The 18,276-nt window shown below is 36.5% G+C and overlaps 1 protein-coding gene across 1 annotated transcript in view; it reads right to left on the bottom strand.

Moving 5' to 3' along the window:
- UNC13C (unc-13 homolog C) overlaps positions 1-18,276 on the bottom strand; it is a 479,061-nt gene that overhangs the window by 66,958 nt on the left and 393,827 nt on the right. The window contains exons 19-21 of the mRNA XM_081831864.1: positions 7,951-8,039; positions 2,587-2,736; positions 441-493 (exon numbers count right to left, since the gene is read on the bottom strand). Of these exons, the coding sequence (XP_081687990.1) occupies positions 441-493; positions 2,587-2,736; positions 7,951-8,039 (292 nt within the window). The remainder of the gene's footprint in view (positions 1-440; positions 494-2,586; positions 2,737-7,950; positions 8,040-18,276) is intronic.

Below are 18,276 nucleotides of genomic sequence, written 5' to 3'. Positions count from 1 at the left end.
TCTCATGGTTCGTCTCCCCCTCCGATTTCCCCCGCTTCATTCTTCCCCTCCCGCTACCTTCTTCTTCTTCTTTTTTTTTTTTCTTAACATATATTGCATTATTTGTTCATAACACGATTTCTAAGGGGATTTTTCTCAAAGCTACCTTGAAGACTCCCAGCCCTCTATTACTCATTTTAAATACATGGCATTTGAAAATTGTCTGGTTAATTGGTCTGTGGTCAACCAACCTAGATAACTCCGTTTCCAAAATATAGGCTTTTCAGCTTGCCTTACACAGTTGGTTAACTCTGACAAATTCCTGTTTGTTCATTTAAAATGGACAATAGAGGGCTGGGAGTCTTCAAGGTAGCTGTCATACAGTTGATCAGATTTTCATGAGAACCATATCCAGCTGTTCAATCCCCACCTCCCAGAATGTCTGTCCCTCATTTCTATACCTCTCAGTCCTATCCACCTGGAAAGATCTAACCCAAATGGAATATCTGATGGTCTGAACAAGGAATTAATAACTTAATACCTTATTGTGTTATTGGTGTACCTTATTTTTCCTTTTTGCCTCCCTGAGAACAGAATTAATACCTGACTTTTAATGGCTTTATGGTTACATTTTTATTAACCCTGAGAATTTCTGCAATTCTTCATGCCTCATGTCTCTTTCTAAAAATTTTAAATCTTTCACAAATTTTTAAAGCTCATAGATTTTTTTGTATCATTATATACTGTCCCTTTCTACTAAGAATTAGAAAAAATTATACAGATGATGATATAATGATGTATAAGTAGAAAATTAAAATAATTTAAATATGCTGAAAAAGGCGTCCACTGACTTTATGTATTTGCCCCATTTCACAGATGGTGAAATGGATTCAAGGTCTCTCAGCTAGTAGTTGACAGTATTAGGATAACTTAGAACTTTCTGTATGTTCTACAATGTTTGGCTACAGTATATACAAAAATAAAGTTTTGCTAATGATAAATGACATGTCTCCAAACTGCTGGCTGGAGGTCAAAAACCAGAAGGCATTCTTCCAGTAGGAGTTTTAAGAGAATCGGGACTGCTTTGTCCTGCTCTCCATTCACTATCACACTCATGACAAAACGGTGGTATGTTTATGTGATTCGATTCCATATTGGCCAGAGAAAAGAGCCATCTAATATGATAAAAACATCAAGGGGTTGTGTAGGAAATTAGATGGTAAAAGTCTACAATAAGAAACTAAAGAAGATGGGCGCCTGGGTGGCTCAGTTGGTTAAGTGACTGCCTTCGGCTCAGGTCATGATCCTGGAGTCCCCGGATCGAGTCCCGCATCGGGCTCCCTGCTCAGCAGGAAGTCTGCTTCTCCCTCTGACCCTCCCCCTCTCATGCTCTCTCTCTCTCTCTCTCAAATAAATAAATAAAATCTTAAAAAAAAAAAAAGAAACTAAAGAAGAAATGAAGAAGGCTTTCTGACTTTCTTCCTTTTCTTCTACATCACTTGCCTACCTCCCTCCTGCTAAGCTATCTCCTAGATATTTCCTCATAAAGGACAGAAAATAAGACCTAATTTGTCTACCAAATATTAAAATTAAAGTGATAAGAACATTAGTCTTGCTTATGCAGTAAGACTACAAGGAAAGGGAAAGGGAATTAAAATGTAAGTTATAGAATAGGTCCTCCCTACTAATTCTTGCTTTGTTGTCTTTATCTTTAAAGAAAGGTATTGTGTCCTTATTTATCTTGGTCCCTTTGGTATTAATTAATTCGCTGCAACAATACTGACTGAGGTGACATATGCAAACTACCAGGTATAACACTGGTCCCTTGGTAGGCTTTCAGAATTATTTTTTACTTTTCTACCTTCAGTTTGGTGCTAGGTATCACTATTTAAGAAATCATGTCTCTGGTTGTTTTACATAAATGGTTCCCAATTGTGGACACATCTTAAAATATAGGTGCCTCGATTCTACTCCAAACTTACAAAATTAGAACTACTAAGAGTAGGGACTTAGCAGAAGCCTTAAAAAAACAAGACTTTTTGGTTAAGAACACTGTCTTAGTTGGTCACAAAGGCCTCCATTCCCACCACTGTGAGACCATCATCACCATGGACTCAGGGATTTTGACTCACTGTGTCATCACTACCGTGGGCCTAGAATAAAGTTTGATAAAGATAGGTGCTCAGTAAATTACTGAAGGTTGAGTCAGGCAGTCTACTTGCCTCTGAGCTGAAGTAATTCTAGTCATATTTGTGCTATTCTCTTCTTCGGGTTTCTGACATGGAATCAGACATTCTGGACTCAACCCAGCCTTTTTTGATGTTTTGATGCAAAACAGTGTCTTATCTGAGGAGCATCAAATCCTAACGCTCTTTCCCTTCAGAACACCAAACTCCTTAGTTACCAATATTTATTTCCTCTCCATTTTTCCTTTCCTGCACAAAGTCATTCCTGCTTTTTTCCCATCTGGTAATGAACTACAAGTCTTTTCCTTTTTAATGAATTAATATATTTCTGTAGAAACCTTTTTAAAGCTGTCTTTTTCCTTAAACCCATATCAATCAAATTTAGGGTAATGGTTAAAGAGACACTAGGTAGAAAACTTACGTTTTGTCCAAGAAGTCCATGAGGGGTCTTAATACAATCTCTGCATCCATTGCCGTGCTGTTCTTATTAGATGCAGTATTTCCATTTGTTCTCATTTGGTTTAATTCAAAACTCATCTGTTTTATACATTCTTCAATGATAAGCTGGAAACTAAAAATAAGAAATATAAATTCTGAAATAAAAGCAAGCAGTTATGACTCCTTTGTCTGTGTCTGTTTAATTCAACTCTGAGGAGTTTGGTCTGTTTCAAATGGTGTGAATTCCCTTGCTCAATAGTCTTCAAACCTATTGTTCAGCTGCAAAAAATTTTGTTGTGATGAAAGCTTACTTGGGACCCATATATGTAAAGCAGATAAAAGTAACGGTCTTCAGGTTGAATTAATTTGAGTGGGGGTTCATTTGGCTCCATCTCTCACAGTAACAGCTGAGATGTTCCTTTGAGCATTGTTTGGAAAAATGACTGTTCCTGAAAGACTCTTGGCATGTGGGTACACCTTCTTCACTTGGCATCTGGGACTCCATACCCTCTTGGCTTTCCTCTAATCTCATTGGCTATGCTCCTTTCTCAATTACCTGACCTCTAATAATTGGAGTAGGGTGGCCAGACCTGGCAAATAAAAAGACAGGATACCCAGGTAATTTAAATTTCAGATAGTGAATTATTTTTTAGTACAAGTATGCCCCATGCAATATTTCAGACATATGTATACTAAACATATTCATTGTTTATTGATATTCAAATTTAATTGTGTATATCCTATATTTTATCTGGCAACTCTACATTGTAATCCTCTATGCTTGATCACTGGATCACTCCATTTCTCCATCAAATAGAGCTTTTTTGGCAATCGTATCTAGTTTCATGGCTTTCACACCATCAATATACTGGTAATTCCAATACACATCAGCAGACCTGACTTCTAATGTGAGCTCCATGCCTCCGAAAACTTTCCACTTAGAAGTCTAATGAGTTTCTCTCATACGCAATATCCATTAGCAAATCTTTATAAAGTATCCTAAATATTAGTGTTCTTAGAATTCTCTGAGGACACTCTTATTTCTTGGCCACTATTATGTTCCCTCCTCCATGAAATTTCTCATGGGTCTCTTGACCTCACTTATTTCAGGCATATGCGAAATGTGAGGTCCTTATAGAAGTCTTTTTGAACACTCAACATGAAATGACATTTCTATCATTCTCCATTCCCTTGCAGTTTTTTTATTAATTGCACTATTATTCTATATAGATAAAAATTATTCTATTTATTATTATTATTTTTTAAAGATTTTATTTATTTATTTGACAGAGAGAGAGACAGTGAGAGAGGGAACACAAGCAGGGGGGGTGGGAGAGGGAGAAGCAGGCTTCCCACTGGGCAGAGAGCCCGATGTGGGGCTCGATCCCAGGACCCTGGGATCATGACCTGAGCTGAAGGCAGACGCTTAATGACTGAGCCACCCAGATGCCCCTTATTATTATTATTATTAACACTGCATACTCTTTATTTCCTGTTGCCCCAACTAGAATGTAAGTTTCATGAGAGCAGGGAATTTTTTTTTTTTTTTTAGTGCTATATATTCACACCATGGAACAAGATGCACAAAGAGGTTGCTCAAGAAAAAAATGGTGGAATGTATCAAGGACTCTCCTCCTTCCACCCACTTTTATTACCTTACCACTCTAAGAATTTAAATAACTCTGTGAAGAGTAATTGCTCATATTATTTTTCATCCTTTATATCCCTTACGAAAGTAACTGGCACAAAGTAAGACATTTAAATAATGGAGACTCATCACCACCACCATTCCTCTATTTTGTCTGTCACTTTCATGTTTCCAACACATGAAAGAGTAATTATAACAGATATACAGGCAGGCAAGAAAAAAACATTTAGGAGAATGGGGATAAATGAAAGCTTGGAAAATGGTCCTGTCACTAGAATGGTGATGATTAGAAGAGTCCATCTTAAAAAGTATTGCAATCAAGTCTGTGCCTTTCTTCTTCTTTCTCCACACACAAAGGTTATAGGGTTCATATTATTTGAGAAGTATCCAACTGTACTAATTCCTAAAATTTTATATAGAAGTTTAGGTATTTTCACTATATAGTGCTTCCATTATTAATTAAGTAGAAAGAATATAAATATTTATCAATGCATGCATGCATTCTACAAATATTTAAAAAATACTATGTGCCTCTTTTAGACTCAGGTCCAAAGGAACCCAGATGTCTGAACATTTGGCTTTTATCTGGCTAGACCTGCCTTTGGACTTTTGTCAGGTAGTGGTTATGGAGGAAAGTAGTGGTGGGCATGGTGGAGAAGGTGAGAAAGTTAAGTGATGAAGGTGGTGGTGTGTGTTATTTAGTGAGGGCAGAGGTGGTAAATACTTGGGGCAATAGAAAAGAAAGGTACATGATCTTGGAAAATTTGCACTAGTTGATTACCACTGGGTCATCAGTGATCCTGCTGACTATAATAATAAGCACCTTCGAAATAGTGACTTTCTTTGCACTGATTCTCAAATCATTGTATTAGGGTGGAGGACAGACTGAGCAAAAGGTATGACAGTCATGTTACAAAAATGTTTAAATGAGTTCTCCTACAATAGACCCATATGGCGAACTCCCACCAGAAGCCAGCTCTGTGTGAGATCGGGCATATGGAAGAAGGGTTATCAGTGTATCAGAGATAATGACATTTTATCTTAGCATTGATCCAGAGTGAACCAACACCTTCATTTCACCTAAAATATTTTTGTCTCTATTAATTTTTGGTAAATTTGTCCAAAATATTTTTTTCTCTATCCATTTTTTGGTTGGAAAAGTCTTTAGTAATCAGCTTGAATAAAAGTGGTACCGGTTAATGGCGATGGATTTTCTGAGCACTCATGAAGCCAAATACTAACAGGAGAATTCCTAGGAAAAGTTCCTGAATTCTTTACTTAACCCAGCTAGCCACTGGTACCAAAGGCATCATTAAAAGAAATGTAGTAAACCAAAAGCCAAAGCCCACAGTGTAAGCACAAACCGAAGTGGCACAAGTTTTGAAAAATAAAAGAACATCTTTAAGAACATCTTTAAGATATCACCGAAATGACATCACTTAGTTTCAGTCACAAGTGGGTTCCCTGAGAGCGTGTCAAGAACCCACGAACCCAGGCTTCAGTTGCATGGTTTGGCTCTGCGCGGGCTCTACTGTGATGTGAAATCATCCTCCCAGCTCCATATACTAGAATCATTTAATTGTGGGTTTTAAGAACACCAGATAAAATAGATTTGGGACAATTAAATACACCCTTAATTTTAAAGCTCTAAACTGCTAATTAAGACTCTAAAGAGGGGAGATTCAGACTAAAATGACCTAGTTTGACTTCACAGCATGGTCACCCTGATCATTATAGACTTCCCACCCACACCCTGTGTGTGTGTGATGTAGATCTGGTTGGTTGTGTGAGAAATAAACTCATACCAACAGATATATAATAATCATTCTTTTTATAAGGAAAGCATGACATGTGGGTGGTTTATCCCAATAATCCTAGCCCTAATTGCACAAAATATTAAATTCTTTCCTATATTTAAAAAAATAATGAAGCAATAGTACTGAGTAACCAGGAGTTTCAGTATCTAGGTTAAAATATTTGGCTTCAAATGAACAAAATACTTCCAGTACCCTTCTAAGAGCACTACTCCTTATTTCATAACTGAAGTTTGCTCAAGTTTTTTGAATCATAATTCATATTTCAGCCTTTGTAACCTGAATTCCACCCCCATCAAACAAAACAGAACAAAATAAAATTTTAAAAAAGTATTTATTCATAAGGATGACTTGGCTATTTACAGAAAGTAATTTGAATATACTTTTTTATTTCTCTTCTGATCACTATTCTGTTTAGTCATCTTATTTCTCGTGAGGTTCTGAACACCCCTTGCTCTCCCCAACACCTTTTTATTTTCCCTGACTTGGCCAAATAACCTCTATTTTTGCCTTCTCAGCTGAAGGCAACAGTCTTTTGCTAACCACATATTAATTCACGACTCCAATGAAGAGAGGTAAGCCTAAACTGGCTGACCAAAGGCCCCCATCAACTAAGTGTCACTCAAGTAAGTCAGAGCCAATGAGCTCCAACGTCTCTGGGACAATGTCTACATTTCCAACTCCAGGTAAACAGAACCTTCAAATTGCTTATTAATATCTAGGCCAACTAAGCAGAATCATCCAGGTCAGCTAACAAAACGCAACAGAGGCAGGGCAATCACCTGCACTCAACACAGCAAGGCTGTCTCTTGCTCAGCACCTGTGAAGGTGGGCTGTATAAAGACGATGGACATACCCCTGATAATAAGGAGAAGGCGAATATGGGATTTTTCTTTATTTTGCATCAATGCTATATTTGAAAAAATTATATGAGGCTTTTAGTGTCTTTTTCTTTTCAGTCTTTCTGATATAAAAGTAGCATATCTAATCAATAAATGTTTATTAAGCATGTATCTTTCCAAAGCCCAATAATAAGTGATGAGTGGGGTTCAAAGAGATGGCTAGCCTTCACCATTAGAGCAATTTTTATAGTGTCATTTGAGAACTGAACACAATAAGTCAACAGTTATTGAACCAATATTTAAAGCAAATTCTGTATGAAGTTAATGAACCTCTTTGAAAATGTGTTTGCTTTTCTATTTTACCATTTTTTATGATGATATAATGGCCTTTTCCTATAGGACCAAAGTGAAATTTATCCAGGATGAATTGTTCTTTCTTTAGAGCCACACTATAGACAGTTAATTTTTTAAAAGTAAGAAAAAAAATTTGCCAGTACTCTCCCATGGAGTAATTACATTATGATTCCTAAGCCCTAAAACCTAAAATCCTGACTTAATTAGGTTATGGGGTTGGATTCAGTTGTTTAGAAGTGCAACTGCAGTGATATAAATGGTGTAAATGCAGCTCAGTCTTCTTTTGTACATAAAGGTTTTCTCCCTGCCTCTCTCCCTCCCTCCCTTCCTTCAACAGCCAATTGCCAAGCTCTAAACACTAGAATTTCATGTAGGAATGAGATATGTGGTTTCTGCCCTTAAGAAGTATGCCAGGAAAGTCAGGGAGACAGGCAAGTAAGCCAGAACTTAAAGCATAGTGTTGTACATGCTACCCAACTAAAGGATTACACAGAGTTCTGGGGAACATGTAGCAAGATATCATGGTTAAATTGAGGGGTCATGAAAGATTGTTCAGATGAGATAATGCTTGGATTGATTCCTGAAGTTAAATGGATGTAGCCAGTCAGAGGAGAGAAACAGCATTGAAGGCATGATTACTATTAGGGGAAACCTAACCCAGTTGGCTAATAACTACTTAGGTCACTTACCTTTCACCATAAGTGATGCTGAGCTCATCCAGAACCCTGTTGAGTTTAACTTGAAGTTCTTTTAGAATAGTACTAGCTTCAGGATCTAGCTGCAGAGAGACCATAAACAGTATTACTCTGGAGTTCTAAGCATGCTTTTGTTTCTCTTACAAGCATTTTGCTTATTACAAGGCAAACTTCAAACAACAGAACATATATACCCTCTTTCCTTTCCTTTTTTTTAAATCTTTGAATTCAAGTGCAAAACTTAGGAAATCCTAAATGTATATGAAATACATATATATATATATATATATATATATATTGATCGAAATGCATGGCATGCATACAAATAAGAGCTACATAGCAAAGCCTTTGTTGGTTACAGCAATGGGATGCAAGGCATGACAAGATAACCTCCGAAACACGGTCACTTCATAACTTTGAAAATATATCATGTTATACACATTAGTGAATATACATGTTGCTTCAAAATGTACTTCAATCTTTAATATCCCTGTAAACACCTAGGTCCATTAAAAATTTAAAAAACAGTAAGAAAAATTAATTTTGAGTGTTCCATTGTAGCTTATTTGAAGGTATTTTCATATTTGTCTAACTATGGAATTAAAAGAATAGGAAAGGGGCGCCTGGGTGGCTCAGTTGGTTAAGTGACTGCCTTTGGCTCAGGTCATGATCCCGGAGTCCCGGGATCGAGTCCCACATCGGGCTCCCTGCTCAGCGAGGAGCCTGCTTCTCCCTCTGACCCTCCTCCACTCATGTACTCTCTCTCTCTCATTCTCGCTCTCTCAAAATAAATAAATCTTTAAAAAATAAATAAATAAAAGAATAGGAAAAATAAATTATCCGAGTACTCCAATGTTTTCCTGAGGTTATATAGATCTGACTTCTCTTCCTCGATGCCAGTTTGCAGCTCAGAGTTCAAGAGCCAATGTTTCTCATTTTATTTTCATTTTTATTTAAGTATTCAAATATTTATAGTTTGAAGTTAAGCTATTGAGCAAATTTAGGGTCAAAAGAAAAAATAATTAAATCAAGATAACATATTTGAAACTTACTTTTCCAATGCAAACTTTAAAAGTCAACTATTCTTTTTACTTGGTTTTAGTTCTTAAAATGTTAACTATTACAGAAGACCTATACTATACATAAACATAAACAAATATATCAATCTATTAACTGACAAGATTTTTTTTGTAATTAAAGTTCAGGACCAACATAAACTTTACCAGCACTTTAGAAACTTATTCTCTTCATTAAGTATGTTTTTTGCAAACTAATTGTCAAAAAAGAATGACTTGTAATAGATGTATTGTCTCAAGTTGATAGGAATTCATGTAAAGCAATCTAGAATATTCTCTGAAATTTAAGTCATCCTTCCTTTGAATCTTTAGAAATTATTTTCCTGACATTAATACCTATAATTCTTACACAAGCTGATCTACTATTGAAAAGTAGGGATAGGGTTAAGCCAACTTTTGGGAGTAGAACAAATTAAAGGAGGACTTAGTGTAAACAGGAGAACCTAAGAAGGACACTAAAAATACAGGACCCAATAGCAATTGAGCCTGAGAGCCAGCCCAGGACCAAATAATGTCACAGTATACACTGGTCATTAAGTACTGTAATCCTCCAAGAGTGTTTTCTAGTACTAAGAAACTCTTAGGAAGAAGTATTATTTATATATCTCAACAAGCTGGATAGCTCTAGCTTGTCTTAACAGGACTAAAAACACTTGAATGGAAATAAAAAACTGCATTTGGCATCTGACTATTGATTATATCAGACCAATCCTTTATGTCAATTTAGACTCAAATTCAGGTGGTTTCCGCCTTGGTTAGTTTCTGCTGCCCTTCTATAGAGCTAATGTGATTCTTCTGGACTTTATCTTTTTTCTGTCCCTATCAACAGACAGGCTCACAGCTCTTATCCACAGACACACAAGCCACTGTAACAAATATAAATTCCTCTAGGAGTTGGAAAATTGGAATATCCTTGAGTCTCATACTTTCTGAGAGTTCCATTAAGCTATAACTGGTTGTAAGGCAGTGATTCAGAAAGACAATTAGATAGTATGTACTTTAAAAAGACACTTACAGGCATTTAAACACAAATAGCCTAATAAACCATAACTCCTCAAACTTCAACCAAGAAAACATTTGTGGATTGCCTGTGCAATCCTAGGGAACCTTGCAGGCTGAATGTTTTTTATCATATTTTCTTGCCACTGACCTAATACCAATTTTAACCTGATTTCATTTGGATAAAATTGTTGGAGAATAGCAATGAGAGAGAAGCCCTTCCATCATTTTCTTCAGGCTCCGCACCCTCTGGTAAGCCACTTGGGGTGACAGATGGTAGTTCCCCACCCACACACCTGCCACCTCCAAGGAAATGGCTATAAGTGTACAGTTTTCTTCAGGAAATGGGGTTGCTTTTTATTTAAAATGTGCATTTTGTTTTCATATTAGTTTGATATACATATTGATGGTTTTTTTACTTATAAGATAATGACTTTAAAGTCATATACAATGGTTAGATAGGTCAGTTGGATGAGATTATGCTATTTTCCCATAAATTATTTTAGTCCACCTTTGGTATTTCGTGAATAGAAATTTCTTATCAAATAATTTGCTGTTGCTTGAAAATCTGAAACTATCAAATCTATAGCAATTTAAATATTCGATGACAGTTTTTCACTTCCTGATAGAAGCTTAAGTTTCTAAGTAGGTGTAGACAAACACCTCGGTCATGTAACCAGGCCAAAAAAAAAAGGAAAATTTTAGTTTCAGTTAAGTACTTGATGTTTATCTGATCCAAATCATACCATTAAACCTCTGAAACAGTAATTATGAGGCTAAATTGCAGGTCTTTTGTAATAATAATTGTCATAAATATCATAATCATCTAGTTATAAAACAATCTCTTTAGGCAGCAAATTAACCAATTTTTAAGTTCTGCATTTCTTTATATAAGTGCCCATATTGAAGACGTTTTCCTTACTACTACAAACTTCCTAAAGTTTGTAAAGAATAACAACTTGGGCTTTCAGGCTTTATTGCCTAAATTACCAAAAGCACGTTTTACAAATTACTGGCTACTCTGAAAAGGTAAAAGATTACCTGATTTTTCCCCCCAAGATTTAAAACTTAGCCTGGTTCTAACTGTAATATGATATCAAACATCAAAATTAACTTGCTTTTTTGTATTGTTATTTAGTTATTAAAAGCAAAAGCAAAAGCAAAAGAAAAAGAAACAAATCAAGCATTCAAAAGTCACAGTTAATAAATTTATTCTAATTAGAAACTGAATTACCATGTGTACCTAAACAACTTGGCTGGCAAAAAATAAACAATAAATGGCTCCACATAAAGAGGAAAATTTAAGAATACAAAGTCAAAGCTGAATTTACAGGAAAGCTTTCAAAACAGATTTTATCCACACTCCATGAAGGGTTTTAGAATTCCAAAATCAAGGCTGGTAAAGTGTGGTTCTAATGATCAGAATGAACTATAGTCATACATAGGTGCTATCTTTAGTTTTTACACCACTGAGAGATTTTACACCGCTGAGCTGTGATGATATAAATGAGTTGTCTGGAAGAGATAGCTAGTATGCAAGTTATCTTTTAAGCTATTTTTCCTTAAGGCCTACTCTTCTTTTTCCTTTAAAAGACAATTTACCTATCACCTCAATTCTCCCCACTCCCCATGTTTCTGGCCCCACGCAGTTAGGAGCTCTAACTTCTCCACTGACTGTGCTGTTTACTGCAATGATCTGTACAACTCTCTTTTAATTGTTCTCTTATTAATCTATCTCTTCCACTGAAATCTATCTTCCTTAGCTGTCCATCCTGGGTGTCTGTCCCCACATGCCTAGGCATTTACCAAATATTTGAGGAAGGAGGTGAGGGCAGAAAGAAGCATGAAAATTTTCCCTCAAAGGAAATCCTGATATCCAGAATGCTCCTTCTTGGAGTGATAATTTGCATTGACTATTAATAGAATACTTTTGCATTTGAAATCTTTCATTCCTTAGCAACCATATTTTCTGGAGTTACAAACTCAGTCCTGATTTCAAATTTTTGTCTCATTGTCAGACCTAGTCAGATTATGTCCTGATATTCATCTGGTTTCAAAAATATGGTTACCATACCCACTCTGCATGTTTCGTTTGTTTGTTAATTTTCTACCAGCACAAATTCTTTCCCTATGTGAAGGGAGTACATGTTATTTCACCCTCTTAAAACAGCAATTATTAATCCAACCATCAAGCTCTTGCTGGAGATATAACTAGTCAGTTGGAGAGAGGCATTTAAACTCAACAGCTCAATACAAACTCTTTAAAAATAAAGGCTTTGTAGGAAGAAATTTTGTGTGAATTTGATTCCTTTTCTCCATTGCTCATTACTATCTCATTTCCTTTCGGTTGTTTATGGTTTACTAGACTGTTTTTCCTCCTGTTCAGCTCCTCAATGTTAGAGTTTCATTATTTGCTTAGTTAAAGAAGTACAGAGCAGGGGTGCCTGGGTGGCTCAGTCCGTTAAGCCACTGCCTTTGGCTCAGGTCATGATCTCAGGGTCCTGGGATTGAGCCCCACATCAGGCTCCCTACACAGCAGGGAGTCTGCTTCTTCCTCTCCCTTCGCCCATCCTCCTGCTCTCTCTCCCCCTCTCAAATAAATAAAAAATCTAAAAAAAAAAAAAGAAGAAGTACAAAGCAGGGAAGATGATCACTCCCTGATCCTCATCTACACAGGGTCTAAAATTTGATTAAGACTGATGGATTTCACACCCCAAAGATTTTTGCAGAAAAATCCTTCAATAAATGCAAATTCCATAACTCTTTCTATGAAAAAGAAAGTCTCATTTCCAAGAAAAGCACTGTTCAACTTGAGCTCTTGGTTCCTCCTTTTGGATTTTGTTCCATCAAATATCCCTTTCTATCTTCCAACCCTCCATCATTATCTTTATTACCACATCCTATAAATGTGCTCATTTTGTTAAAAAAAAAAAAAAAAGAACAAATTAAAGAATAAAACCCTAACTTATTTTATGCTATCTTCTTGACATCTTGCTAATAATTTTTTTTCTTCTCTTGACCATCAAACTGTTCACAATCTCATTTCTTAAATATTTAGCAACACTAGTGTAGTTTCTGCTCTGGGTACAACACTGAAATGTTCGCATATAGATCACCAGTGATCTCTTAATTGTGATCTCCAGTGACTTTTATTTAACCCACTCATGCTGCGTTCACTTTTGGTTTCTCAAGCTCTTTATTCCTTGCTTCTCTGGAAACTACCTTCTCCTAGCTCTCCTATTTTTCTGCCTATCATTTGTCTATCTCTGACTTCCCTTCCTCTATATAATCCTGAGACATTAATATTTTTTTCCCTTCTTCGTCGACTTTTTTTTTCACTCCATTCTCTCTTCTTGAGCAATCACATCCATGCCTATGTCTTTAACTCCCACCCCTATGCTAACAAACCCCTGAATCTATATCTACAGCTTTAACAGGATGTCTGAGCACCGTGTCTATATTCTCACGTGCCTATTGACCTTTTCTACTTGGATGACCTAAATGTCAACATATCAAAAAGTGAACTTATTACCTGCCCATCCTTAACTTATGTCTCTGACTTGATTGATAGCATACAGTTGTTTAAGGAAGAAATGTGAAAATCATCTTTGACTCCTCTTTGCCTTCTACCTTCCACATTCACTTGGATACCAAATACAATAATATCTCTGAGATATTTTCTCCATCTGTCCTATCCTCTTCAACTTCTGATGCAGAATTTTTCTCATCTAGATTATAATGCAATCATCACAAAGTTGTGTTGTTTCCTTTTTTATTCCATCTTCCTAACTATTCCTAGAGTTGTTTTAATCAAGGCTAAACCTGCTACCCCACCAGTTGGTTTTCAACAAGGGACGTGCTTCAAGTAATTTATTATAATCTTATCTGGGCTGTGCTTTTTTTTTTTTTAATTATTACTTCTCTCCAGCCCTTCTATTTGACCAGAATTTATCCAACCTAAAATGGCCAGCTCAACTTAAAATATATATTTGAGAAATCACTGAACATTCCCTAGTGAATCCAGCAGGAAATTGCTCTCCTTGAAATGCCTTAAATCACCTTGCAGAGGTATGGCATTCAGCATGGGTCCTATAGTATGTTGTCTGAAATTTAAAAACAAAAAATTAAAAAAAAAAATGTGTCCTCACTCCACCAATGCTACCCTGTCTTTTGTTTCCTTTTTTATTCCTCTTAGGAGAGACCCTCCCCAAGAACTTACAAGACCATTTTAAGAGACAGACTATGACATTTTCTTTATGCCATCAGGTTTGCATGAACTGTTATGTTGGAGTATCAGTTATATAAATTAATGCTTCTAACTTCTGGTTTCAAAAGTTGAACTCCAGTAGCTGTCTCTCATCCTAATTAAAGAGAGTATGCAGTAAATCCAACTGTCATTGTGCTTCAAATCAACTAAATGCCTTTGAGATATGGTACGTTAGGTTCTTCAGCTTAGACAACTGAAAAGGAAAAATGCCTTTCATTTTTCTCTCTACTTTGAAAAAAATGATACCTTCAAACCTTATGAGTGACATGACATTCTTTTCTCTTAGTTGAAACCGTTTTTTTTCTTTCTCAACTACAACACATAGACTATACCTCTACTCTATGGATTGCTAACAAGGTTGTTGTCCTTATAACCACAGAATTTTAGAATTAGAATGAATTTCAGAAATCATACAGTACCACTCCCTCTTTTTTACAAGTGGGAAAACTGAGGCCTAGACAATGTGCCATGCTCCCTGACATATTTGGGGGACACATGAGGATTGAGAAGCAGCAGTTGAAGAAACTCTATTTTTTTAAAAGACATTCTCTTCTGAAAACCCTCAGTGAAAAAATAAAACAAACAAGTACAATAACTTGACTGAGAAGGAACTTTGGGCTTATTAGCTCCATCTATTGGCTGACTAACCATGAAACCGGACAGAGTAGGATTCAGTCAGGAGTAGAAGAAACAAGACACAGAATTTATGTTCAGGATTTATTCTGTAAAAGCTGCCTTTATACCCTGTCTCACTCTCTCTTCCCCATTCTGCTGTTCCCATTACTGAACACATCCACTGTTAGGTGGTGTGAATATCGTCTGTTCAATCTGAGGGACTGAGTACCTGTTGAACATTAATCAATGGGGACAGAATTCCCTCAGGGAGCCATTTGCATGAGGTGCCAGAGGCCCCCTCAATCAAGTACAAGAAGAGAAGACGGGGACTGGCTGGGTTAGAGACGTAAGTTAGCTTCGTCTGCATTGATTTATGGTTTGTGAAGGCAGCCATACACCATAGAAGAGGATCACAAGACAATAAAATTGGTCTATTATAGAAAATGTCAGTGACATTCTATTTTTTTTCCCTCCCTCCTGGCTACAGCTTGCATTCTCTTGAAAATTTTCTTAAGGTTCAGAGACAGGTGAGATTAAAAAGAGACTTGATGGCACAAGAGTGACCCTGTGATCTCCCGGGAATGCTCTGGGGAATGAGGTTGACCAGCAGCACCTGCTTCAGTCTGTATTTCATCCTGACCTGGGTCACCAGAAACTTCTCAACCTCCTAGGTAGCATCTTTCCTTAATTTCATAAAGCGTAGCACTTAGCTGAACTTTCCTTGGTAGTGGCGCTAAATTCTTAATCATATCTATTAAGTCACCTTGATGTGATTTGCCTTTCTGGCTCTCATTATTCTTTTAATTTTCTATTAAGTCCTATTTAACTCTAATTGTAGAGATGGCTCTGAGGAGAAAGAAACCCCGCAAGAGCCGCATGCTGCCAAAATGAAAGGCCACTGCCTGAAACAGTTCTCCTTGTTACCTGCTGCCATAAAACTAAAAATAGCTGCTTGCTTTTACTGAATTCAGCCAGAGGACATCCCACCTTTGAGCTCTATTTACACATTAAGAGGCTAGAGGTTTCAGTTTATTTTTCAAATTGTTGCAGGGTGAGATATAACAATTACAACTTTCATTTAAAAGATATTTTCAAATTTAGAAAGTACTGAGCTGGTGGGGGGGGGGGCTCCACTCCCAAACCTTATTACTTTAATTGTTCTGACTCCATTAATAAACTTCCTATCCCAACTCCCGCTGCCCTACAGATTCAGTAAATATAACTGGCAACAACAGATCCTTCTATTAAATAGAAAAAAAAAAACTTCGCAAATTGCTTTAGGAAACAATTTTAGAACTAAAAGGAAGCTATGACTAGTTTACATTGTCTATTTTATTATCTAAGACATTTGATACATACTTTATAATTTGCTTTGTAATTGTTGGGAAAGATATGCAAACAGTAGATTGATTCTCACTAATGTATTAACTAGTGAGTTATAGCTCTATTTACATTAAAGAGAAAAGGTGAGACAGATCAGAAACTTGAACATAACGCTTACCCTCCATACAACATCACCACCTTTTGATAAGATTATATATAAAATGTAAGCATAAAGTCTAAAATGTTAAAGAAAATTCTGAGTGTTCGTTTATCACTACAAATTGGTCACCTACGTTTATGGATTACTGCATTCCTTAATACAATAGTACATTTGCTTGGGGCGCTGGGTGGCTCAGTCGTTAAGCGTCTGCCTTCGGCTCAGGTCATGATCCCAGGGTCCTGGGATTGAGCCCCGCATCGGGTTCCCTGCTCAGTGGGAAGCCTGCTTCTCCCTCTCCCACTCCCCCTGCTTGTGTTCCCTCTCTCGCTGTGTCTCTCTCTGTCAAATAAATAAATAAAATCTTTAAAAAACCCAGTACATTTGCTTGCAGGACTGCATGCTGTCTCAAGGTCCATTCAAACACATGGAATCCTTTCTGTCCTCAAGATTCAAAATATTAAGTACATCAGTCAAATGTGTTGCCCAGATAAAGACAAAGGGGCATTTGGAGCCATTTCCTAATTACCTGGTTGCTGTTCTAAAAGCAAAGAACGGTAATTCTCAAAATGTGGTCCCCTGAGCAGTAGATCACATCAGCTGAGAATTTGTTAGTAATGCAAATCATCAGGCCCCACCCAACCTACAGAATCAAAAAGTCTAGCGATGGAATTCAGCAATGTGTGTTTTAATTAGCTACCCAGGCAGTTCTGATGCATACTGAAGTTCAAGAACCACCAGGATAAAGTATTATTTCCTTGAAAGCAGTGCTCTTCAATCCCCTGTTGCCAGCAAGTATAAAGTTAAAAGGATAATGCTAAGAAAAATATGATAGGGGTTAATTTCTGTCCTCTCCGGTGGGGATTTGCTTAGCTGAAGACTAAGTCCTTACAGGTAATAGGTTTTACAATGAATTTCAATCAGCTACATGCATACACTTTTGGGTCAGATGCAGTTTCTACCTTTTCGAATTCAACGTTAAAAAAATAAAACAGGATATAGACAATGCTTTTCTGAAACAAAAGAATAAATTGCTCATGAAAATATACACGTGTTTAGGATAGGTAGGGTTATGCTCCACATTCCATGGCCCTGTTCAGGAAAGTTTACCACAGTGAAATGTGTCAAGAGATTCAATTATTTTTAAGACACAGCAATGAAAATAATATTACCACTGTATCTAATGTGTTTGCTTTGTGGCCAGCAGAATAAGAGAATTTAGCTAAGCAAACGATGCCCCTATTTCCCCTAATGTCTTAATGATGGCTAACTTCTAGCATTTGAAGTACTGTCAGGAAGTTAGCAGGGTTATGGATAATTATGGATTCTACCATTCAGGACGATTGTACCAATGCAATATTGTGAAGGAGTAATGCCTCTTCTGCTTACACAGCATGGTCATAATTCTTCTAAATCAATTACTACAAGTTCTACAGAGCTTCATAACCAATATCTTATGACTTCCTGAAATGAAATTAAATTTTGGATTATCTGATTTTCTTTTTCATGTACTTATACAAATTAGATTGCAGATCAAGGAAATGCAATGGAGTCCTTTTCATAGGCTGTAGCAATTTATTTTTATGAAAAAATGAATACAGGGTGTATATTTATTTGCAATTGCTCTGCACTGAATTATACTAAGTTATACTGAGTTTAATAAGCTATTAAAATAATGTAAACCAAAGTATATCTGTCTTACTTTTGAGGTATTTGAGCTATCTGAGAATGATAAAATGATCATTCACCAATAATGAAAATGATTACCTGGCATCCTGACAATCATTTTGCCATTACTGTGTCATAAAGGGACCGATAATGTAGTAGGGCAATTGTGGTGCACATAATTTAACTTCTAGAACAAGTCAGTCCATACCGTGGGT

The sequence above is a fragment of the Leptonychotes weddellii genome, chromosome 9 (genome assembly GCF_054177405.1).
Source record: "Leptonychotes weddellii isolate Sample4059 chromosome 9, ASM5417740v2, whole genome shotgun sequence".
Taxonomy (NCBI): Eukaryota; Metazoa; Chordata; class Mammalia; order Carnivora; family Phocidae; genus Leptonychotes; species Leptonychotes weddellii.
The sequence above is the reverse complement of the archived record's forward strand: the minus strand, read 5'-3'. Positions and strand labels throughout refer to the sequence as shown.